The 24,944-nt window shown below is 45.4% G+C and overlaps 1 protein-coding gene across 1 annotated transcript in view; it reads right to left on the bottom strand.

Moving 5' to 3' along the window:
• PCBD2 (pterin-4 alpha-carbinolamine dehydratase 2) overlaps nt 1-24,540 on the bottom strand; it is a 115,141-nt gene extending 90,601 nt beyond the window's left edge. The window contains exons 1-2 of the mRNA XM_040415665.1: nt 24,333-24,540; nt 9,951-10,082 (exon numbers count right to left, since the gene is read on the bottom strand). Coding sequence (XP_040271599.1) covers nt 9,951-10,082; nt 24,333-24,446 — 246 coding nt within the window. The 5' untranslated portion in view covers nt 24,447-24,540. The remainder of the gene's footprint in view (nt 1-9,950; nt 10,083-24,332) is intronic.
• Between the last annotated feature and the right edge of the window lie 404 nt (nt 24,541-24,944).

Here is a 24,944-nt window from a genome sequence, read left to right on the forward strand (position 1 = left end):
TGTTCCACAGGATTGGCGCATAGCAAATGTGGTGCCAATATTCAAAAGGGGGTAAAAAACAGAGCTATAGGCCAGTCGCGGGTAAACAGTTTGATAGTTTTTTAAGGCCTCTTTCACACGGGCTTCGCGTGTGAGGGCTGGATAGGGTGAGTGTGTCGCGGGAAAATGAACAAATTTTCCGCGCGAGTGCAAAGCGTTTTAATGCGTTTTGCACGCGCATGAGAAAAATCGGCATGTTTGGTACCCAGACCCGAACACGGACTTCTTAACAGAAGTTCAGGTTTGGGTTAGGTGTTGTGTAGATTTTATTTTTTTCCCTTATAACATGGTTATAAGGGAAAATAATAGCATTCTTAATACAGAATGCTTAGTAAAATAGGGATGGAGGGGTTAAAAAAATAAAATAAAATGTAACTCATGTGATGAGCGCAGTGACGTCACCAAAGGTCCTTTTCCTCCCAAGTTATCAAAGAAGAAGAAAGAAGAGAAGCCGGGCTGCGTGAACAAGTGGATGAGGTGAGTTAAATTTTTTTATTTTATTTTTTTAACTCTCCATCCCTATTGTACTAAACATTCTGTATTAAGAATGATATTATTTTCCCTTATAACCATGTTATAAGGGAAAATAATAAAGATCGGGTCCCCATCCCAATAGTCACCTAGCACTTGCTTGCGGATGCTTGCGATTTTCACGCAACCCCATTCACTTCTATGGGGCCTGCGTTGCGTGAAAAACGCACAATATAGAGCATGCTGCGATTTTCACACAACGCACAAGTGATGCGTGAAAATCACAGCTCGTGTGCACAGCCCCATTGAAATGAATGGGTCCGGATTCAGTGCGGGTGCAATGCGTTCACCTCCCGCATTGCACCCGCGCGGAATACTCGCCCGTGTGAAAGAGGCCTAAGAGATGCTATCTTGGAGCACCTCAATTAAAATAAGCAAATAACACAATATCAGCATGGCTTCATGAGGGACCGGTCATGTCAGACTAATTTAATCAGTTTCTATGAGGAGGTAAGTTCTAGACTTGACAGCGGCGAATCAATGGATGTCATATATCTGGACTTCTCCAAAGCATTTGACACTGTACCGCATAAAAGGTTAGTATATAAAATGAGAATGCTTGGACTAGGAGAAAATGTCTCTATGTGGGTAAGTAACTGGCTCAATGATAGAAAACAGAGGGTGGTTATTAACAGTACACACACAGATTGGGTCACTGTCACTAGTAGGGTACCTCAGGGGTCAGTATTGGGCCCTATTCTCTTCAATATATTTATTAATGATCTTGTAGAAGGCTTGCATAGTAAAGTATCAATTTTTGCAGATGACACTAAACTGTGTAAAGTAATTAACATGGAAGAGGACAGTATACTGCTACAGATGGATCTGGCTATGGTGGAGGCTTGTTGCAAAAAATTTGCTGCTTAGGGCAAAACAACCAGCGTGAATACAAGCAAGCTTAACCTGATAAAGGGGAGCTTGGTATCCCTGAAACGTGCTGTTATTTTATGCTGATGCAAATATCATAAAGAAGATGTATCTCTGATCCGAGTGGTACCGTTTTTTTTTGTGCCAAGCAACGAGTTTCTTGTGACTGTACCAACCCTATGAGAGATTGGGTTCCTCCAGTAAAGGCCCCTTCAGCTGCGGCAGCATACCTGGCATCCCGGATCAGAGCTTCTACAAGCCTACAATAGTGTTGTACCTATCATTTGCAAAACTCTACAAGGTGAGCCTCCATTTTGGAGTTTCCTGCCCTAGGCCCAGTGCCTAGGATGTACTTACCCTATGTTGCGTCTGTTTTGTTCTGTCGCTACTGCAAAATTAAGCCCTCTCTTCTAAAGATGATGGAGGCTTAGTCAGAGAAGTGGCAGATGAGGTTCAACACTGACAAATATAAGGTTATCCACATGGGAAGGAATAATGCAAGTCACCCAAACATACAAAATGGTAAAACCCTGGGTAACACTGACATGGAAAACGATTTAGGAATTTTAGTGAACAGCAAACTAAGGCTACTTTCACACTGTCGTTTTGTGCGGATCAGTCATGGATCTGCACAGATGGATCCGCACCGATAATACAACCGCATGCATCTGTTCAGAACGGATCCGTTTGTATTATCTTTAACATTGCGAAAACTGATCCGTCTTGAACACCATTGCAAGTCAATGGAGGATGGATCCGTTTTCTATTGTGCCAGATTGTGTCATAGAAAACTGATTAGTCCCCATTGACTTACATTTTGTGTCAGGACGGACCAGTTTGGCTCAGTTTCGTCAGACGGACACCAAAACTCTGCAAGCAGCGTTTTGGTCTCCGCCTCCACAGCGGAATGGAGGCGGAATGGAGCCAAACTGATACATTCTGAGTGGATCCTTATCCATTCAGAATGCATTAGGGCAAAACTGATCCGTTTTGGCCCGCTTGTGAGAGCCCTGAAACGGATCTCACAAATGGAAAGCCAAAACGCCAGTGTGAAAGTAGCCTAAACTGTAGTATCCGGCAGCTGCTGCCAAAGCCAATAAGAAAATGGGTTGCATCAAAAGGGTCATAGATGCCCGTGATGAGAACATAGTCATTCCACTTTACAAATAACTAGTCAGACCACACATGGAGTACTGTGCACAGTCCTGGGTTGCTATGAACAAGACTGACATAGCACAGCTTGAGGGTTCAGAGGAGAGCAACAAAAGTAATAACTGGAATGGGGGGGACTACAGTACTCAGAAAGATTATCAAAAGTAGAAATTACTCTTACCGGTAATTGGTTTTTCCAATAACCTCCACAACGGCACTGACAGGAGGGTGTCCCCCGCCCCCAGGACAGGAAACAACGCAGGAACACATGATTTAAAATGCCTCGGCACCCTTACCTATCCAGTCAGTAAGAGAGTACTCGGAAGTGATGCAAAAAGAATTTTTTTATTAAATATCAAAATACATCATTTGACAAAAGGATAACATAATATAAGCATAACATCACATAATATAAATTCACAAGGGAGGGAAAAAAACAGTGCTGTTGTGGAGGTTATTGGAAAAACCAATTACCGGTAAGAGTAATTTCTACTTTTCCCCGACACCTCCACAACGGCACTGACAGGAGGATTAACAGAGTAATCCACTAGGGAGGGACAACAGCAGCAAGAATTCTACGACCAAAGGATAAGTCTTGATTTTTTTGAACATCAAGTCTATAATGGTTGTAGAAGTTCATAGGGCTTGCCCACGTGCCGCTTTGCAGATCTGGTCTAAGAAGACCGAGGCCAACTCTGCCCTCGTAGAGTGAGCTCTTATTCCTGTAGGAGGAAGGAGATCCTTTTTGATATAAGCTGTTGCAATGACATCTCTAATCCATCTTGCTATAGATGACTTGCTTGCCCCGTTTCCCTTTTTGGCACCTTGGTATTGAAGGAAAAGGTGATCTGAGAGTCTGAAGGACTCTGTGGCTTCCAGGTTGTGGAAGTTCTTCTCTTTTTCGGTAGTTGGGTGTGGACAAAATGAAGGCAACGAGACTTCCTGATCACAGTGAAATCTAGAGACCACTTGGGAAGGAATGAAGGGCAATGTCTTAGGATTATACGGTCGTCCAGTATAGTTAGGTAAGGTGGTCTACAGGAAAAAGCTTGCATTTCCCCAATCCTTCTTGTGGTGGTTATTGCCACTAAAAATACAGTTTTATAGGTTAGTAGCTTCAAGGAAATTTTGTCCACTGGTTCGAACAGATGCTCCATCAATACTGAGAGGACCAAGTTTAGATCCCATGGTGGGATTACAGAACCCCTTTAATGAAGCGCTTAATAAGGGGCGAGTCAGACAATTTTTTATCTAAGAAGGCGCCGAGGGCAGATATTTGCACTTTTAGAGTGGCGGGTCGAAGATCTTTATTGAAACCCGATGGTAAGTATTCAAGTATTTGAGGTATGTCGGGAAAAAGAGAATTTTTAGAGAAGGACAGGAAGGCTTTCCAGGTTCTTAAATAAATTTTTGAGGTAATTGGTTTACAACTCAGCATAAGAGTGGAAATGACCTCATCTGACAATCCTTTCTTTTTTAAGGCTGACCGTTCAACTTCCAGGCCGTCAGGTTGGGCTGTTTTAGTCCTGGATGATAAATCGGACCCTGATGGAGAAGGTCTGGGATTTGTGGCAAGGTCTAGAACACCCCTGCAGATAGTTTGAGGAGCATGGGAAACCAGGCCCTCCTTCGCCAAAACGGTGTAATGAGGATCACCTGAGACTGTTCCTCCTCTATTTTCATAAGCGTCCATGGTATTAGACTGAAAGGAGGGAATGCATACAGAAGAGTGTTTGGCCAAGGCTTGAATAGGGCATCTATCCAAAGTAGCTGATCTTGCCGGAAGAGGGAGCTAAATTTTTAGATCTGCCTGTTGTCCCCTGTGGCGAACAGATCCAAGTCCGGATTTCCCCACTTTTCGCAGATCTTGCGGAACACCTGGGGATTTAAAGACCATTCCCCTTCCTTCAAGGTTGTTTGACTGAGGAAATCGGCTACAAAATGTTGTTCTCCCTTGACATGGACTGCGGATAAGGACAGAAGATTTCTCTCTGCCCAGCGAAATATGTCGCGAGCTACGGCTGCTAGAGCGGCTTCTGGTTCCCCCCTGCCTGTTGAGGTAAGCGACCGATGTGGTGTTGTCCGATAACACTTTTACGTGTTTTGAGGATGAGGGCGTGTGTAGAGAAGTGATGACTTTGTAAATGGCCATAAGGTCTTTTAGATTTAAAGAGGCTTTTAACATATCCGGGCCCCATCTGCCCTGTACTATCTTCCCATTTGCATGGCCTCCCCATCCTGATCCGCTGTATTCTGTGGTGATTACCATTTGATATTTTTGTTTCCAATAAACCCCTGTGTTTAGGTTTTTTCCTACTTTCCACCACATGAGGGATTTTCTTTACAGAATTTGGGATGTAAATCTTCTTTTCTAGGGCAGAGATTGTTTTGTCCCACAAGGAAAGAAGGAAGGACTGAAGCACTCGAGTAAGGCTCTGAGTCCATTTGACTGACGGAATTGTGGAAGTGAGAAGGCCCAGAACTGTTCCTGAGAGAGGCAGTCCTTATACTGCAGAAACGGGAGATCTCCAGTAACAACTTGGTCCTCTTTTCTGTGGGTAGAAAGGACATTAGTAGATGAGAGTCCAATAGAACCCCAAGGAAGATCTAGTCTGGGGACAGATCAGATTTTTTGAAGTTTATGATCTACCCCAGGGTGGTGAAACAGTCCTGAACCAGGGAGAGATGGAGTCTGAGGAGTTATTCTGAGCGAGATGCTATTAAGAAGTCGTCCAGATACGGTATTATTAGAATTTTTTGGAGATGTAGGTGTTTTATTACGTCGGACATGATTTTGGAAAACACTCTTGGGGCTGAAGAGAGACCGAACGGAAGGGCTCTGAATTGGAAGTGGCACAAATTTTCTCCCATGAAAACAGCGATTCGTAAATATTTTTGATGGGGTGGATATATTGGAACATGGTAGTAGGCGTCCTGTAAATCTATTGTTGCCATGAAACAATCTTGAGGGAGCAGATTTACGATAGATTTTATGGTTTCCATCTCGAACTTTTTATATATAAATCGACCTGTTTAGGGATTTTAGATTTATTATCAACCAAAAGGACCCGTTTGGTTTTGGCACTAAAAAGACTGGAGAATAGGACCCCCTTCCATATTGATCTTTTGGGACAGGAAGGAGTACAAAGTAGTTTTTGTAGAGGAGACAGCTTTTTGTTTATTGTGAACTGATTTAACGGAGGGGATAAAAACTCCAGTTTTAATCCTTCCTTTAGGGTGTTTATTACCCACGGGGAGGCAAGGATTTGTTCCCAAGCAGGAATGAATGCCGTTAACCTGCCTCCTACCCGACTTCTGGCGTAATTGGGTGGGGCGAGAAGAACTTTCGGGGTTAAGTAAGAACCCTCTACCCCTGCCTTTGGAAAATTGCCACTTACTTTGGTTCTGAAAGGATCGTCTCTGATGAAAGTACCTATTTTTTAGGGGGAATCCTTTCTTTTTATCAGACGCCTTTTCAAGGATGTCATCTGAACCAGAACCAAATAATCTGTCCCCCTCACAGGGGATGGAACACAGGCGACTTTTTGAGCCTGCGTCCCCTGACCAGAATCGAAGCCAAATTGTTCTTCGGGCCGCGTTTGAAAGTGCAGCTGATGTAGCGGAAAGTTTCACTAAGTCGGCAGAGGCGTCCGCTAGAAAGTTTGAAGCTTTTTTTAACATGGGTAGGGATGCAAGGATTTCTTTCCTAGGGGTACCCGCAGCAATGTGTTCTTCTAGCTGATTAAGCCAGATCGATAGAGTTCTGGCCGTACAAGTAGAGGCAATGCTAGGGCGTAGCATGGCCGTGTTAGTTTCCCAAGCCTTTTTCAGTACACACTATGATTTTTAACCCATGGGATCCCGTAAAAGGCCCATATCTTCAAACGGGAGAGAAGATTTTTTGGAGATGCGGGCAACCGGTGCATCTACTTTAGATGTTTTGTCCCATAAATTAGTTTCGGACTCTTTAAAGGTGTATTTCCTTTTAAAAGAGTTTGTGACCGTCCTTTTTTCCGGGTCTTTCCACTCCTTTGATATTAGAGATTTTATGTTGTTATGGATTGGGAATACCCTTCTACACCTTTCTCCCAGACCCTGAAACATATGGTCTGGAATTGAATGTGACTCTTTAACATCTTCTATGTGCATAGTAGCACGGATGGTTTTTAGGAGACCGTCAGTTTATTCTGGGAGAAATAAGAGCCTGCCTGAGCCATCATCAGAAGAGGCCGAATCGGATTCAGAAACCAACTCTCCCTCATCAAGATCAAAGGGCAATTCAGAGGTATGGGATCTCTGAGATGTGGATGGTCGTGGAGATTGAGACACAATTTTTAAGTCCACAGCCGTATTAACCTCCTCCTTAATAAATTGCTCTCATGGACTCTAAGAGGGAGGGCGACTCCTCAGAAACAACCTTTTCTGTGCATTTCTGGCACAAGGGTTTTCTATTTTTTTAGGTAAAGGATTTCTTGCAAATGGCGCATTTTCTGCGTCCTGCTTCCCCACTGGCTGGCTTGGAAGTCATGGTCTCAGTGCCCTAAAAGAGAAAATAAAGGGCAGTAGGACCAATAACCCAAAACTTGCACTTAGGGCCACCACCTCACCAAAGTGAAAATTCTTCCCCATAACAATACTTCCCCAATAGTGATTCAAACAACAGGGTTAGATTGTACAGTAGCAGGTAGCATAATCATCCCCCAGGGGAGGAGGCTTACCGGGCTGAGGGCAGAGGCAGCGGGATCACCAGGCTTTCTAGCGGCGTCCTCTACTGGAGCGAGCATGGCAGCAAGCGGTGAGCATGAGCTGGATGGCCGGCTTCATCGCAAATGCCGGCATCTCAGCCCCACTCTTATTCCCGGAAGTACGCCAAAATCTCGCGAGATTCTCTTGCCCAAGGAGAATCTCGCTTGGTGACGACATAGATCCCGCAATATTTCCCTCTTCTCATGGGAAAAATCGCGAGCCCGGGGATGCCTGCACGCAGGTCTTACTCCAAGGGACGGGAAAGGGAGGCACGCGCGTCCCCGGGAGACCCGTCCCCTGCACCAGCCCTCCCACAGCATGGGGAACGAAAACAGGCTGAGCGAGATGAGAATCTTCCTGGCACTGCAGGAGCGGCTCCTACGTATCCCGAGGACATGAAACAATGACTGGATAGGTAAGGGGGAGAAGGCCTTATAAATCATGTGCTCCTGCGTTGTTTCCTGTTCTGGGGGCAGGGACACCCTCCTGTCAGTGTCGTTGTGGAGGTGCCGGGGAAATTAGGGTTATTCACTTTAGAAAAAAGACGACTAAGGAGAGATCTAATAACTATGTTTAAATATATCAGGGGTCAGTACAGAGATCTCTCCCATCATCTATTTATCCCCATGACAGTGACTGTGACGAGGGGACATCCTCTGCGTCTGGAGGAAAGAAGGTTTGTACACAAACAGAAGAGGATTCTTTACGGTAAGAGCAGTGAGACTATGGAACTCTCTGCCTGAGGAGGTGGTGATGGTGAATTCACTAAAAGAGTTCAAGAGGGACCTGTATGTATTTCTGAAGTGTAATAATATTTCCGGTTAAAGTTACTAGAGATGGGTCGTGGATCCAGGGAGTTATTCTAATTGCCTGATTGGAGTCGAAAAGGAGTTTTTTTTCCCCTAAAGTGAGGAAAATTGGCTTTTACTTCACAGTTTTTTTTGCCTTCCTATGGATCAACTTGCAGGATAACAGGCTGAACTGGATGGACAGATGTCTTTTCAGCCTTACAAACTATTTTACTATGTAAACAGTCTCTGAACTCATGCAACAATAAGATGATTTGTCAGCAACAATAACATGATTTGTCAGCAGCAGATAACATGTCAGCAGCAGATGATTTGTCAGCAGCAGATGACAACAATCACTCATGCAACAATATGATTTGTCAGCAGAGATAACACGCATCAGAGCTGAACCCGGACATACCCTTATTTTCACCCAGGCAGCCCCCCTGAGGCGCTTCATTAGTACCAGAGGACCCGGAAGCGGTGAAGGATCTGTACTCACCGCTTCCTGGTCCACCGCTCGGCTGTCTGCTGTAAAGGGCTGCGCACCATGTGACCTCACTGTGCGCAGACTTCACACCTGACAGACGAGAACCAGGAAGTAGAGAGAGAGCGCTGGTGGTGAGGAGCAGAGGTGTCCAGGAGCAGGAGAGGTAAGTTATTTATTTAATTTTTTTATTTGTGCTGATGGCTGACATGGGGGGGGGGCATGATGTCTGACATGGGGGGGGGCATGATGGCTGACATGGGGGGGGGCTGGAGTGGCCCAGTCAGAGTCCTGACCTCAGCCCGATTGAGATGCTGTGGCATGACCTCAAGAAAGCGATTCACACCAGACATCCCAAAAATATTGCTGAACTGAAACAGTTCTGTAAAGAGGAATGGTCAAGAATTACTCCTGACTGCTGTGCACGTCTGATCTGCAATTACAGGAAACGTTTGGTTGAAGTTATTGCTGCCAAAGGAGGTTCAACCAGTTATTAAATCCATGGGTTCACATACTTTTTCCACCTGCACGGTGAATGTTTACATGGTGTGTTCAATAAAAACATGGTAACATTTAATTCTTTCTGTGTTATTAGTTTAAGCAGACTGTGATTGTCTATTTGTTGTGACTTAGGCTACTTTCACACTTGCGTTCGGAGCAGATCCGTCTGGTATCTGCACAGACGGATCCGCTCCTATAATGCAGACGTTGGGATCCGTTCAGAACGGATCCGTCTGCATTATAGTTCAGAAAAAAGTGTGAAAGTTATTCAGACGGACCCATCCAGACATTACATTGAAAGTCAATGGGGGACGGATCCGTTTGAAATTGCACCATATTGTGTCAACTTCAAACTGATCCATCCCCATTGACTTACATTGTAAGTCTGGACGGATCCGTTTGTCTCCGCACGGCCAGGCGGACACCCGAACGCTGCAAGCTGCGTTCGGATGTCCGCCTGCTGAGCGGAACGGAGGCCAAGCGGTGCCATCCTGATGCATTCTGAGTGGATCCGCATCCACTCAGAATGCATTGGGGCTGGACAGATGCGTTCGGGGCCGCTTGTGGGAGCCTTCAAACTGAACTCACAAGCGGAACCCCGAACGCAAGTGTGAAAGTAGCCTTAGATGAAGATCAGATCACATTTTATGACCAATTTGTGCAAAAATCCATATCATTCCAAAGGGTTCACATACTTTTTCTTGCAACTGTATATTACTATGCACTGCAGGCAGTCTAAAATCTGTTATAAAGACGAGACATTTCACATTCAGTGAACATACTCTATTAGTAATGTTGATCAAAAGTGGAGTGTCACTTTAAAAATTATTAAAAGTCACCTGGTTAAAAGTTTTGAAGACAAACTCTTTGTAAATGGCATCTCTGGCTGTGATTTCTGCCCATCCCAAAGACTGGAGTTCCTGGACTGCCTGTGTTCTTTCCTCTAGAGTCAATAAGTGAGCCTCTGAAGTCTGCAGATAACAAGAAAAAAAATGTGGTTGTGAGGTTGTGTTCACACAGGATTGAAACACTGATTGACAGACCAAGGCTGGATTCATACATTCTTATTTCTCACATGTCAGGTCAGGGCCCAAAAGCGGGTTTAACTTAGGCCACTTTCCCACTGGCCTTTTGGCTTTCCGTTCAGGGCTCTCACAAGCGGTCCAAAACAGATCAGTTTGGCCCTAATGCATTCTGAATAGAAAAGGATCCGCTCAGAATGCATCAGTTTGCCTCCGTTCTGTCTCCATTCCGCTTTGGAGGCGGACACCAAAACGCTGCTTGCAGCGTTTTGGTGTCCGTCTGACGAAACTGATGTAAGTCAAAACACAATGTAAGTCAATGGGGACGGATCCCTTTTCTATGACACAATAGAAAACAGATCCGTCCTCCATTGACTTACAATGGTGTTCAAGACAGATCCGTCATGGCTATGTTAAAGATAATACAAACGGATCCGTTCTGAACTAACGCAGACGTTTGTATTATTTGAACGGATCCGTCTGTGCAGATCCATGACTGATCCGCACCAAACACGAGTGTGAAAGTAGCCATACCTGAACTGACAAATGATTTATTTGTTCCAAGGATTTTACAAAAGACCAGGAGACATTCATTATGTGTGGAGGAAAGGCAGTTTGGACATCAAAACAGGATAGGATTCTTTACAGTTAAAGTAGTCAAACTATGGAATGCCCTACCTCAAAAGGTTACTATGTCAGCAACTAAAATCTAATAGCAAACCGCATTGAGGATTAATATGAGTAACAATCAATATTGACTTGAGAAAAGTTGAGCTCGATGGACCAGTGTCTCTTCAACCTATGTAACTATGAACTCACAGCATCACAGATCCCTATGACGCTGTTAGTTCGGGTCATTTAAACCAATAATTAGGCCATGACACATGCAAGTTATAAGGACATATCATATAATACATCCAGGGTGTCCACATGTGTTTTTGTATAATTTTTCACCACCGCTACTGCGCACATCAGTAAAGGTCCTTTCACATGGACCGATAATCAAAACAATTATCAGAAATTAGCATTTATAGAAATGCTCATCCCAATAATTGGCCTTTGTAAAAGATGCCAGCATTCATTGAGTAATTGTGTCTTTCAGCTGGCACAAAAAAAAATAATGGATTACACTTACTGGTAATTCCCTAATATCATGCATACCCATAGAGAATTAACCTCAATCTTGTAATGTTTTATAAACATATGAGGGCTTGAACACATTACAGCCTTGCAAATTTGCTCTATAGAAGAATCAGCCCTCTGAGCCCAGGAGGGCAATAGCTCCCTTGTAGAATAAGCACTACATTTTATTGGTGGTTCCTTACTCATCACTTTGTAAGCCTCACCAATAGATAATTTTATCAAACGCACCACAGAATTTTTAGTTTCTCTGAGACACTTAACTCCCTGGAACTGTGCAAATAATCAGATTTTCTGAACAACTTGGTGGTCTCTAGATGTTATAGAATACAAAGTTTTACATCCAATTTGTGAAAGGTTTCTTCTCTTTCAGATTTTGGATTTTCACAAAAAGTTCTCCACTTGTCTGTGAAAATCAGAAACTACTTTAGGCAAAAAAATTATTGACTCTGAACACAACCCTGTCTTTAAAAACTTGAAAAAAAGGTTCAACAATCCTAAGTGCCTGAATCTCACTCACTAGGTGCAAAAAAACAGTTTTACTTAAGAGATATTTCTGTCAAAGGTTCAAAGGGAGGACCTGTAAGACATGATAGAACCCAGTATAGATCCCACAAGGAAACCACTATCTTAATCGTGAGCCTCAACCTATCTGCCCCTTTTAGGAACCTGACTACCCAGGGATGGCCAGCAATTCTGTACTTCAAATAGTGAACTTAAGGTATTAGGGCAGAGCTAATTTTAAAACCCTGCCATAAGAAAATTCAAGATTGCTTGAATGGAAAAAAAAAAAAACTTATGAAGGAATCTGGGACTGAGTACACCAAAAGCTACGGCAAATTTTAGAATACATTTTTTTAATTTGTTTTTTCCTGCTAGCCAGTATGGTATCACTTTATCTGAAGGGCATTTAAAGGTTAACCGTTCAGATGCCAGGCTGCTAAATGTAGATTTTCTACTTTTCAGTGAAACGCTGATCCCTGGGAGAGCAGATCTTATACTTATGGAAGAATCAAAGAACCATGTAACGAAAAGAGTTTGAAAAGCGGGAACCATGACTTTTTGGGCCACAGAACACCAATTAAGATGACATGAGCTCTCTCCTCATAAATTTTCTTCAATAGCATTGGTAAGAGGGACAAAGGAGAGAATGCATACGCAGGGCCGGCCTTAGGCCTTTAGGCGCCCTGTGCGAGAAAGCTTTACAGCGCCCCATAGTGACCACGCCCCCTCAGTAACCACGCCCCCTCAGTAACCACACCCCTTCAGTGGTCACACATTTCTCCTCCAGATGGGCAGCATCAGCACATCTCTGTCCCACCCAAGCCCCCGCGTCACCATGGCATTGGCACATTTCTCCCTGTCCCCTCCAGATGGGCAGCATCAGCACATCTCTGTGACAGAGATGTGCTGATGCTGCCCATCTGGAGGAGAAATGTGCCAGTGCCATGGTGACGCGGGGGTGGGACAGAGATGTGCTGATGCTGCCCATCTGGAGGAGAAATGTCCCAATGCCATGGTGATGCGGGGGGGGGGGGGGGGGACAGGGATGTGCTGATGCTGCCCATCTGGAGGAGAAATGTGCCAATGCCATGGTGACGCGGGGGCGGGGTTGGGACAGAGATGTTCTGAAGCTGCCCATCTGGAGGAAAAATGTGCCAATGCCATGGTGACGCAGGGGTGGGGACAGAGATGTGCTGATGCTGCCCATCTGGAGGGGACAGGGAGAAATGTGGCAATGCCATGGTGACTGGGGGGGTGGGGGTGGGGGGGACAGAGTCTGAGATGTGTTGATGCTGCCCATCTGGAGGAGAAATGTGCCAATGCCATGGTGACGCGGGTGGGGGGGACGGGACAGAGATGTGCTGATGCTGCCTATCTGGAGGGGACAGGGAGAAATGTGGCAATGCCATGGTGACTGGGGGGGTGGGGGGGGGACAGAGTCTGAGATGTGCTGATGCTGCCCATCTGGAGGAGAAATGTGCCAATGCCATGGTGACGCGGGTGGGGGGGACGGGACAGAGATGTGCTGATGCTGCCCATCTGGAGGGGACAGGGAGAAATGTGCCAATGCCATGGTGACTGGGGGGGGGGGCAACAGAGACTCTGTCCCCCCCCCCCCAGTCACCATGGCATTGGCACACTTCTCCCTGTCCCCTCCACTTGGGCAGCATCAGCACATCTCTGTCCCGTCCCCCCATCCCCCATGGCACTGTTGGCACATTCACATAAATCAGAATCATTTCTCCAAATAAAAAATACCTATATGTTCTCTAGCTGTAGTGCTGCCGGCTGCCGCGTGACCCTTGCTGTTAAAAATTATGTCTTTACATTTAAATGTCCTTTTAGATAAGCTACCGAGAGGTATTTCAGATGTCCTTCTTCCCCCCCAAAAAAAATCTGAAATCTGCTGTAAGGCTACACTCCTCGTGCTGCCTCCCTGATGATTTAAATATGCAACTACTGTTGTGTTGTCTGATCCTACTTAAATGTCTTTTTCCACAAGATGTGAGGTTAGAGTCCTCAAAGATTCCCAAACCGCCAGCAGTGAGGACATACCGACCTGCTTAAGGGGACCACTGCCCTTGAGAGAGCTGAGACCAATGCATCCCCAGCCCCACAGACTTGTGTGTGTAGAGACTACTTGAAGATCCTTGAACCCCCAAGGAAACCCTTTCCGTAAATTACTTGGATTCTGCCACCAATCTAGAGACTGGGCCACAATCGGGGAAATGATTAACCTGTCTTCGAATGATTCCTTTTCTCTGTTTCAATTCCCCAAGAACGACTGTTTAAGGACCCGAGAATTAAACTGAACCCACCCGATAACCAGGATGAAGTAGGTCAGGGTACCCCTTCAAGGCTTTTGGGATTTCCCTAATTTTTTTTGGAATGAAACAAATTCCCTTCCTATATTTACTAAAACAAAATTTTCTCTTCCCAGACTTAACTAGAAAACACTTGGAATCCGAGGCATTTTCCAGAATTTTTTGTCCTGCCTGAACAGCATACCACCATGAAAGGGAACACTACACAATTTCATTTTGGAACTAACATCACCAGTCCATCAAGCACTTCTGTCAGTAACCATAAAGGCTGTGGTCCCAGCAGCCATTCTTACCCTTATGGTACCATCTGAAAGAAAATCTACTGCCTTTAGTAAAAGAGGAAAGGAATCCTTCAAGGTGTAGCATGTATTCTCTTTCAATAAAGACTCTAGCTATATAAACCACCTCTTGAGGGATCTAGCTACTGAGGTGGATGCCAAATTTGGATTATGACAGATGACACTTCCCAGGATCTTTGAAGACAGGCATCTACCTTTTTATCCATGGATTTTTTAAGAAACCCATATCCTCAAACAGAAGAGCATTAGTGTTTTTTTACTAGTTTAGGCAGAGACATGTCTACCTTATAGCAATCCGTTAGCACTGCTTCATCCTCTTTAATAAAAGGCAACCTACCTTTTTCAGCCTTGGAAATGAAAATTTTCCTGTCTGGAACCTTCCACTTCCTTTTCATTAAAGGGAACCTGTCACCGGGATTTTGTGTATAGAGCTGAGGATATGGGTTGCTAGATGGCCGCTAGCACATCCGCAATACCCAGGCCCCATAGCTCTGTGTGCTTTTATTGTGTAAAAAAAACGATTTGATACATATGTAAATTTAACCCGAGATGAGTCCTGCTTTAGAAATCGCTTGTCCCTAAACAGCGGAGCCTATTTCTGCATGTAAATCCAGCCCTCATTACAACAATGATGTTTAGTTAATTCCCAATAATTGCCTGATACAGGGATCAGCGACCTCCGGCACTACTGCTGTTCTGAAACTACAACTCTCCTTACACTTCTGTGGGAGTTACAAGACCAGCTGAGCAAGAGTGCATGCTGGAAGTTGTAGTTTCAAAGGAGCTGCCGTGTCGAAGGTTGCTGAATCCTGGCCTGATATATCATTCTGTGTACGAGGGGCTTTTGTAAAAACTAGGATTAAACCTACAGAGAAGGAGTGGAATGAACTATACTTCTGTATTTTGGACTCAATCTTGGTTTTTGCTTATAGATGTGTGCTGTGTAAGGGCCTGAACACATGGAGTCTTTTGCCAGTGCAGTGTGGATGCTGTGTCAAAAAACTGCCAACAGCTGCAAGGTATCCACCTCCCATTGTTTTCAATGGAAGGTCATGATGCAGTTCACGCAGCCCCAGTTTATACCTGCAACCTCTCCAACGGTGCGGTGTTTGGACAGACACCATCGCAAACCGCAGCAGTTGTCCTGTCGAAGTTTAGTTCCATTCTACCACAAGCAGGTCCATGGCATTCACACTGAAATAATGGAGGGGTTTCTGCCACAGAGCATTTGCCTTGCAAAATCTGCCCTGATGTTGGGGCAATTTCTGTGGCAGTTTTTGATGGAGCTTTTTCTTTGAGCCCAAGCCAGATTAGGGTTGGAAGGGAATGAGAGTTATAAAGGAAGGACTTACACTCTGGTCTGCTGAATTCACTTCTGGCTACCATTTTGGATCTGTGGCTGGCAAGTCATCACTCCCCCTTCCAAGTACTGATGTCATTCCACGTACTCCAGGCAACTGCCCACTGTCCTAAAAAATACTGACGGTCATAGTCATATTTCTTATTGCAGTAGCTATGTACTGTTGGTTAGTAACTTGCTGCAGCCGCACATTACCCTGTCTATGCCAGATGTTTACCTGTGGCGTTGAAAGAAGACAGTGGTGGATCCAGGGACCTGAAACCAAACTTTAGGGAGCAGGTAATTACGCTTCACCTGACAGGTCTTGCTGGGTAGAGGGTGGTTTTAAAAATTCAAATGAGACTGGACAAACCATTTAGGTTTTTGGATCTGAACATACGTTCAGGTTTCCTGATGCTGTTCTGGAAGCCAAAATCAGGTGTGAATTCAAAAAAGAAGTAGCATCTACCCTTAATACTTTTCTTTTATGATTCACTCGAGATTTAAATTTCTAATACTTGATTGGCAGGGCTTCTGTGGAACAGTTATGTTTTCAACGGGTTTGCCCATCTAAACATTTGTGGCAAAGCGCTAGGATACATATGCCACATATGTTAGATGGGAGAGAGTCCCAGAGGTATAACCAGCACCTACCTCGACAACAGGGCCCACAAAGGGAAAGGAGAGCAACCATGCAAATGTGACCACCCTCCATTCACCACCATGAGTTTCAAAAACAGCAGATCATTGGGTTGGCTATTTCCAGCAATCACAAAGTGGTGGCCGAGCTTGCATACCTTGCTCTACATTCTATACTATGGGACCTTCAAAAATAACTGAGCGCACTCACTCGGCTATATTAAGAAGTCTCAGAGTAGTGAAAGGAGAACACGCCATGCACACGGTATCTTTCACTTCGGGAGCCTCATTCTCAAGACAGGAGCAGGTCTCAGAGGTGGAAGCTGCAACTATCTGACATTGATGGCATATTCTTGACATTGAAAAAGACACAAATGCAATAGCACTCTGCAACCACCATTCTGCCCTGCCTCTATGCTGGATGAGGCATTGGTGTATATTTTGGCCAAAGCGTAATAAGCCACTCACCACGTCAAGGTCGCCTCTATGAGTGGTCCCTAACACTAGTTCCTACCTGTTTATGGGCCATGACAGCCACACAAAGTCCAGGGAGCGCAGGTACAGCATGCACGCCAAGCACACTCTGCTTTTAACCCCGTCCGGTGCCATTACAGCTTTCATCGGATCCAGGGATGCAAGTACCAACATGCATGCTGAGCCCACTATATACTTCTCCTGGAACCAAATGGCTACTGGTAGGCCCTGTAGAAGTAGACTCAGTTTTATACTGACTTTAAAACCAGCCTCCAGGGCAGATTAACTGGTCAGGTGTGCATGACTGCATGGAGATCACCACGCCTCCAATATATACTACAAAGAAAAAATGTGGGGGATACAGTCAGCACAACCCTATATGCAGGTGCACATCGCTATGGCGAAATACATATACAAAGATAAAGACACAAATGCAATAGCTCCCTGGACTTTGTGTGGCTGTCATGGCCCATAAACAGGTAGGAACTAGTGTTAGGGACCACTCATAGAGGCGACCTTGACGTGGTGAGTGGCTTATTATGCTTTGGCCAAAATGTACACCAATGCCTCATTCAACATCCAGCATGGAGGCAGGGCGGAGTGCTGGTTGCAGAGTGCTATTGCATTTGTGTCTTTTTCTTTGTATATGTATTTCGCCATAGCGATGTGCACCTGCATATAGGGTTGTGCTGACTGTATCCCCCACATTTTTTCTTTGTAGTATATATTGGAGGCGTGGCGATCTCCATGCAGTCATGCACACCTGACCAGTTAATCTGCCCTGGAGGCTGGTTTTAAAGTCAGTATAAAACTGAGTCTACTTCTACAGGGCCTACCAGTAGTCATTTGGCTCCAGGAGAAGTATATAGTGGGCTCAGCATGCATGTTGGTACTTGCATCCCTGGATCCGATGAAAGCTGTAATGGCACCGGACGGGGTTAAAAGCAGAGTGTGCTTGGCGTGCATGCTGCACCTGCCCTCCCTGGACTTTGTGTGGCTGTCATGGCCCATAAACAGGTAGGAACTAGTGTTAGGGACCACTCATAGAGGCGACCTTGACGTGGTGAGTGGCTTATTACGCTTTGGCCAAAATGTACACCAATGCCTCATTCAACATCCAGCATGGAGGCAGGGCGGAGTGCTGGTTGCAGAGTGCTATTGCATTTGTGTTTTTTTCTTTGTATATGTATTTCGCCATAGCAATGTGCACCTGCATATAGGGTTGTGCTGACTGTATCCCCCACATATTCTTGACATTGATAGCATATTCTTTAAAACAACTGTAATAGACAGTTTGACACGGCTGATACACTTTAATGCTAAAACTTTGTATTTGGGCTGGAGGGGTTTGTGTGCCAGGGCCGATTTTCAGTCCATGTCCAGCCTTGGCCCAACACACACGTGGTCATGCACAATTTTATTTATTTATTTAGGAAATTATAAAATTCCTTTTAAAGAGTGCAATTTTTTGTAATGATATTTTAAGATGGTTTCCTTTTTTTGCCCCTTTGTGCTCAGAGTGTGATTTTTCTATAGAAAAAAAATGAAAGCAAAAGATTGTGGGACTAAAAAATTCCACCCCAATAACCTCTTTTTTACAAACCACAAAAATGACCCATCCCCTCAAAACATGTCTCACATAAATGGTACGCGGAAAAAAAAAACTTTTTTATGGCATTTTTGGTGGTAAAGAAAACACCAATTTGAGGAAGTCTAAAAGGGGCCTAATATGGAAGATAAAGATTTTTGCAAGAAGCAGACATTGTACATGACCACTAGATGATGCTATATCACAAAGAATAGATTTTTCCTTAGCCTAGACTAGCAGAAATGCAGGATGATTCTCACAGACCTTTTTGTTTTGTCAAAAACAGGAGTGGAGTTTCTTTCCTACTTTTCCTCACTTTAGGATCCATTCTTTGGAGAGAGAAAAACGGCACCAATCTGCATAGTGACATATTCACAGAGTCCCTATTACTGCTGTGAATAAACACTGCCTACCTGCATGCAAATACTTGCTTTTTCATTTTAGAAGAGAAACATTTCTAAGAAAATGTGTCTAGTGTTGCTCCTATGATAACTATGATAAACTGTTATAGTGTCGATGCATCTGTATCCATCGGCACCAGAGGTGACCCCCAAGTTTTCATTTCCTCATTACTTATTACATAGATATATTCTGTTACTGATTGGGCTGTGCAGCGGTGGATCTGAGAACAGGGGCATAATTCATCATATAGCTTTGCTAGTTTTCAGACTTTTTGAACAGCACTTATGCAAACATTTTTGTACAAGTGGCGCTTCTCCTCCACCTTTGCCCCTTTCCCAAAAGGAGGCGTAGCCAGGGCAGGGACAGCAGCTGGAGTAGATTTCGGTTTAGGTGCATGGATTGCCGAAGGTTGCGCCCAATGGCGTATCATAATAGGGGCATTTGGGATGGCAGGCCTGAGCCCGACATTTCCCAAACACCCACATTACAAAGTATATTCAGCAGTGCTGAGCTGCAGCTGCACTCAGGGCCGCTCTGCTGGCCTACTCTCCACTACAGTCCTTTTCTCCTCCCTCTTGACGCACCAGCTTTATCTGTAGTGTTACACAGGACTGCAGGTAACATCTACTACATTATCTGTACTCAGAGACTTCTGTTTGATGAGACCACAGCGCTCCAGTGAGCACTGCGGCCTCCTGTACCAAGCACAGCGCTGTCCATTTGATAGGGGGGTACTTGGTATCGCAACTCAGCCCTATTCACTTGGATAGGACTGAGCTCCACCTAGGCCACGTGACTGATGAATGTGATGTTACAAGGCCTAGGAAGAGGCATAAGCACTCACAGCGCGCAGCAGCCGCTCCATACTGGAAAAAAAATATCTATTGGGTGGCATATGGAAGGGGGAGGTCAGGGGAAAATGGAGGGGGGGGGGGGCATCATTGGGTAGACAGCCCCGGGCCTATGATGCACTCAATCTGCTCTTAGTTGCGTAGACTTTATGACAAGTGACAAGACGTACACCTAGTCATGAATTAGGGGCAACCTCTGTCAGCGTGCGAGGTTATCATAGGCCAGCGTACACCACCAGTTTATAATAAACCATGGCCCAGGTTACTTTACCAATCTTACAGTTAGGGGTGAACTGAGAACTTAAAGTGGCCCTGGAAAAAAAAAAAAAAAAAGGTGGCCTCCATGTTGTAGGCAGGTCCAAATTGACACAAGACATGGCAACACAAATAGGCAGTACCAACAAAAGTAGGGCAGCAATACCATAGTGCGGCACAAAATATTGCCTCAGCAGAACCAAATACTACAGCGCAGCAGAAAATACTGCTGCCCCCACAACAGTATTGAACTGTATCAGAGTTCAGGAGGGCACCTGCGGCCGTTGGCATTTATTAATGCTGAGAACATCAGGCACTTATGCACCTGGCCAACGGCCGCAGGTGCCCTCCTGAACTCTGATACAGTTCAATACTGTTGTGGGGGCAGCAGTATTTTGTGCTGCGCTGTATCAGATCAGTATGTACCCAGCTGGCGACCGTGAGGAGGACTTGGACGTCCCCCCTGGATATCCCTGTAGGCTCTATGGCCAGTCCACCCCCGCTTACAGTGATATTGTGCTCACAATGCACACTTTTTATTAGGTGGACAGCTTCATTTAAAGGTGCAAATGTTAGCAAAAAACTACTCCACCTAGGACAAAAAGGGAGTAAAAGATCGGTGTAAAAAGCTGCTCTTTGAAAATGACCCCCAGCGTCTTTTACTTTCCTTCCTCTATTAAAACACTTTACTTATAAATAGGGATAGGCAAATCGACTTCTGATGAAGCAAGGTACCACTTGGAACCGAACCCGAGTTCGGTATCAAGTTTTTTTTACATTAATAATTAATTCACAAACTTATTACACAAGGTCTCGCAAGACTTCACAAAGTAATAACTTTGGCTCATTGGAGCCAATACATTCTAATACTGTATTACAACAAAGTTTTATGCGAATCTACTTTAGATGAAGCATCCGAAGTCGATTCGCTCATCCCTACTCATGAAGCACACGCACGACGACATGAACTGAGGATTCCATGCTGAATTTTGTAGGGGTCGCGTGACCATATCATGAGAATGGCTGCATATGGTGCAGATTTATATAATGGAAATCTGCATGTAATCCGCACAAAAAAACTGACAAAAAAAAGCACATAAATCTGCTCTATTTATTGCAGTTTTGGTGCGGATTTGATGCAGATTTTGTGCAGATCTCACCATTCCATTGATAATGGTGAAATCCACACAGGAAAAGTGAAGCAACAATTGACATGCTGCAAATTTCAAAATCCACACAGGAGGTCAGTTTCCATACCAAATTAAAAATCAAAGTGTGCATGAGATTTGTACACTTTGCTGGTACCGTATTATGCTGTGGTTTTTCAGCACGAAAATCCTCATCGTGTGTGGGCACTCTAAGGCCTCCTGCACACGAACGTATTTTTTTGCGGTCCGCAAAAACGGGTCCCGTTTTTCCGTGACCGTTTTTTCGTCCGTGGGTCTTCCTTGATTTTTGGAGGATCCACGGACATGAAAAAAAATCATTTTGGTGTCCGCCTGGCCGTGCGGAGCCAAACGGATCCGTCCTGAATTACAATGCAAGTCAATGGGGACGGATCCGTTTGACGTTGACACAATATGGTGCCATTTCAAACGGATCCGTCCCCATTGACTTTCAATGTAAAGTCTGGAGTCCCTTTTATACCATCGGATCGGAGTTTTCTCCAATCCGATGGTATATTTTAACTTGAAGCGTCCCCATCACCATGGGAACGCCTCTATGTTAGAATATACTGTCGGATATGAGTTAGATTGTGAAACCTCATTTCCGACAGTATATTCTAACACAGAGGCGTTCCCATGGTGATGGGGACGCTTCTAGTTAGAATATACTACAAACTGTGTACATGACTGCCCCCTGCTGCCTAGCAGCATCCGATCTCTTACAGGGGGCCGTGATCAGCACAATTAACCCTTCAGGTGCCGCACCTGAAGGGGTTAATTGTGCTATCATATCCCCCTGTAAGAGATCAGGGCTGCCAGGCAGCAGGGGGCAGACCCCCCCTCCCCCCTCCCCAGTTTGAATATCATTGGTGGCCAGTGCGGCCCCCCCCCCCCTTCCTCCCTCTATTGTAATAATTCCTTGGTGGCACAGTGTGCGCCCCCCCGCCCCCCCCCCTTCCTCCCTCTATTGTAATAATTCGTTGGTGGCACAGTGTGCGCCCCCCCCCCCCTTCCTCCCTCTATTGTAATCGTTGGTGGCACAGTGTGCGCCCCCCATTGGCCCCCCTCCCTCTATAGCATTAACAACATTGGTGGCCAGTGTGCGGCCTCCCATCTACCCCCCCCCCCCCATCATTGGTGGCAGCGGGTTACTAGCAATAGTACAATAGTAAAAGATTCATACTTACCTGGGAGCTGCGATGTCTGCTTCCGGCCGGGAGCTCCTCTTACTGGTAAGTGACAGTTCATTTAGCAATGACACTTACCAGTAGGTGGAGCTCCATGGTTACCGATCGGAGCCCCAGCGATTAAACTGGGACTCCGATCGGAACTCCGCTGCCACCAATGATGGGGGGGGGGGGAGATGGGAGGCCGCACAATGGCCACCAATGTTGTTAATGCTATAGAGGGAGGGGGGGCCGATGGGGGGCGCACACTGTGCCACCAACGAATAATTACAATAGAGGGAGGGGGGGGGGGGCCGCACTGGCCACCAATGATATTTAAACTGGGGAGGGGGGGGAGGGTCTGCCCCCTGCTGCCTGGCAGCCCTGATCTCTTACAGGGGGCCGTGATCAGCACAATTAACCCCTTCAGGTGCCGCACCTGAAGGGGTTAATTGTGCTGATCACGGCCCCCTGTAAGAGATCGGGTGCTGCCAGGCAGCAGGGGGCAGTCTTGTACAAAGTTTGTAGTGTATTCTAACTAGAAGCGTCCCCATCACCATGGGAACGCTTCTGTGTTAGAATATACTGTCGGTTCTGAGTTTTCACGAAGTGAAAACTCAGCTTTGAAAAAGCTTAATACAGACGGATCTTCGGATCCGTCTGTATAAAAACTAACCTACGGCCACGGATGCCAATCTTGTGTGCATCCGTGTTCTTTCACGGACCCATTGACTTGAATGGGTCCGTGAACCGTTGGCCAGGAAACACGGATCACGGATGCGGCTGCAAAACGGTGCATTTTCCGATTTTTCCACGGACCCATTGAAAGTCAATGGGTCCGCGAAAAAAAGCGGAAAACGGCACAACGGCCACGGGTGCACACAACGGTCGTGTGCAGGAGGCCTAATGGTGTACATTTACTACATGTAGTTTTTGATGGACTTCAGTGGACTTCACCCTCTCCATTAAAAACTGCAAAATCTGAGGGGGAGAAGCATAAAATGACACTCCACAGATTTCAAATCCACACTACAGGTCAATTTTTGGTGTAAAGGAAAAACTGGCTTAGCTGCCTATGGCAAACAATAGGATTCCACCTTTCATTTTTCAGAGCTCCTTTGAAAGGTGGAATGATTGGTTGCTATGGGCAACTAAGGCTACTTGCACACTTGCGTTCGGAGCGGATCCGTCTGGTGTCTGCACAGACGGATCAGCTCCTATAATGCAAACAATGGTATCCGTTCAGAACGGATCCGTCTGCATTATATTTCAGAAAAAAAACTAAGTGTGAAAGTTAGTCAGACGGATCCGTCCTGACTTTGCATTGAAAGTCAATGGGGGACGGATCCGTTTGAAATTGCACTATATTGTGTCATCTTCAAACGGATCCATCCCCATTGACTTACATTGTAAGTCTGGACGGATCCATTTGCCTCCGCACGGCCAGGCGGACACCCGAACGCTGCAAGCTGCGTTCGGGTGTCCGCCTGCTGAGCGGAGCGGAGGCTGAACGCTGCCAGACTGATGCATTCTGAGCGGATCCGCATCCACTCAGAATGCATTGGGGCTGTATGGATCTGTTCGGGGCCGCTTGTGAGAGCCTTCAAACGGAACTCACAAGCGGAACTCCGAACGCAAGTGTGAAAGTAGCCTTAGCCAGTTTTCCCTTACACCAGTTTGATAAATCTCCCCCAGTGTGTGGACGAGATTTCTTGAAATCTCATCCACTTTGCCAGTGCTGTAAAACGCTACAGATTTGCAGCACAAAAACCCACGAAGACAAATCCGCAGTTATTCAGTCAAATGTGACCTCAGCCTAAGCATATGGCCACACGTTAAGGTTTCCTGATACTAGTCTTTTACAATAGGTGATTTCACTTCCATTATTATTTCAGCTGAACGCTGCACTACGCATGAATGTGTTGCATTTGTCAGCTCAGACTGATGTGATTTTTTTTAATGCAGATGAGGTAGTTATTGGTGTTTATCAGCAGAAGGTTATGTCACAGGCCAGGCACACGGCACCAGGGATGGAGGCCTGCACGTACTCACCATCCTGGAGTAATGTTTGGTCAGGACTGATGAGATCACTTCCTTGCTACACACAGGCTGGAGGAGCCAGGCTACAAGTCTGCCGGTGCCTCTAGTACACAGGAAGCTTCTCATGGCTGAGCCTCATCACCTCCTCCCTGTACTGAGAGCCTGATCCCAGGCTTGCACGCTGCACTCACAGTTCCTGCCCAGAACCTCTATGTGTTCACACTTGTAGCCATTCACAAGGCCTTGTACCCACCAGGAGGTGTGGCAGAGGCTGCAGGAAGTACCCACCCCCAGCTCTCTGTGAAAGAATGAAGAATCTACAATACTGCAGCTAGGATCACACTTCTGTGTTCATCTCATCTCCCATTGACTTCAATAATAATAATAATAATAAAAAAAAAAGGGTGTTCACAGGTGGCAGATTTGTCGCATAACTTTCAGCTGCAGGTTTTTATTGCATAAATCTGAATGCTTATAGCCTGGGCATGCAGATCTGTAGGATGAGTTTCTGCAACAGAAATCTGCGCTGTAAACCTGTCCTGACAGTAACTTATATTCACATGTGCAGGTTTTGATCAGGTGTTGGTCAAGTTTTATATACAGTTTCTAATAGAATCTACAGTA

Source organism: Bufo bufo, chromosome 1 (assembly GCF_905171765.1).
Source record: "Bufo bufo chromosome 1, aBufBuf1.1, whole genome shotgun sequence".
NCBI classification, from domain to species: Eukaryota; Metazoa; Chordata; class Amphibia; order Anura; family Bufonidae; genus Bufo; species Bufo bufo.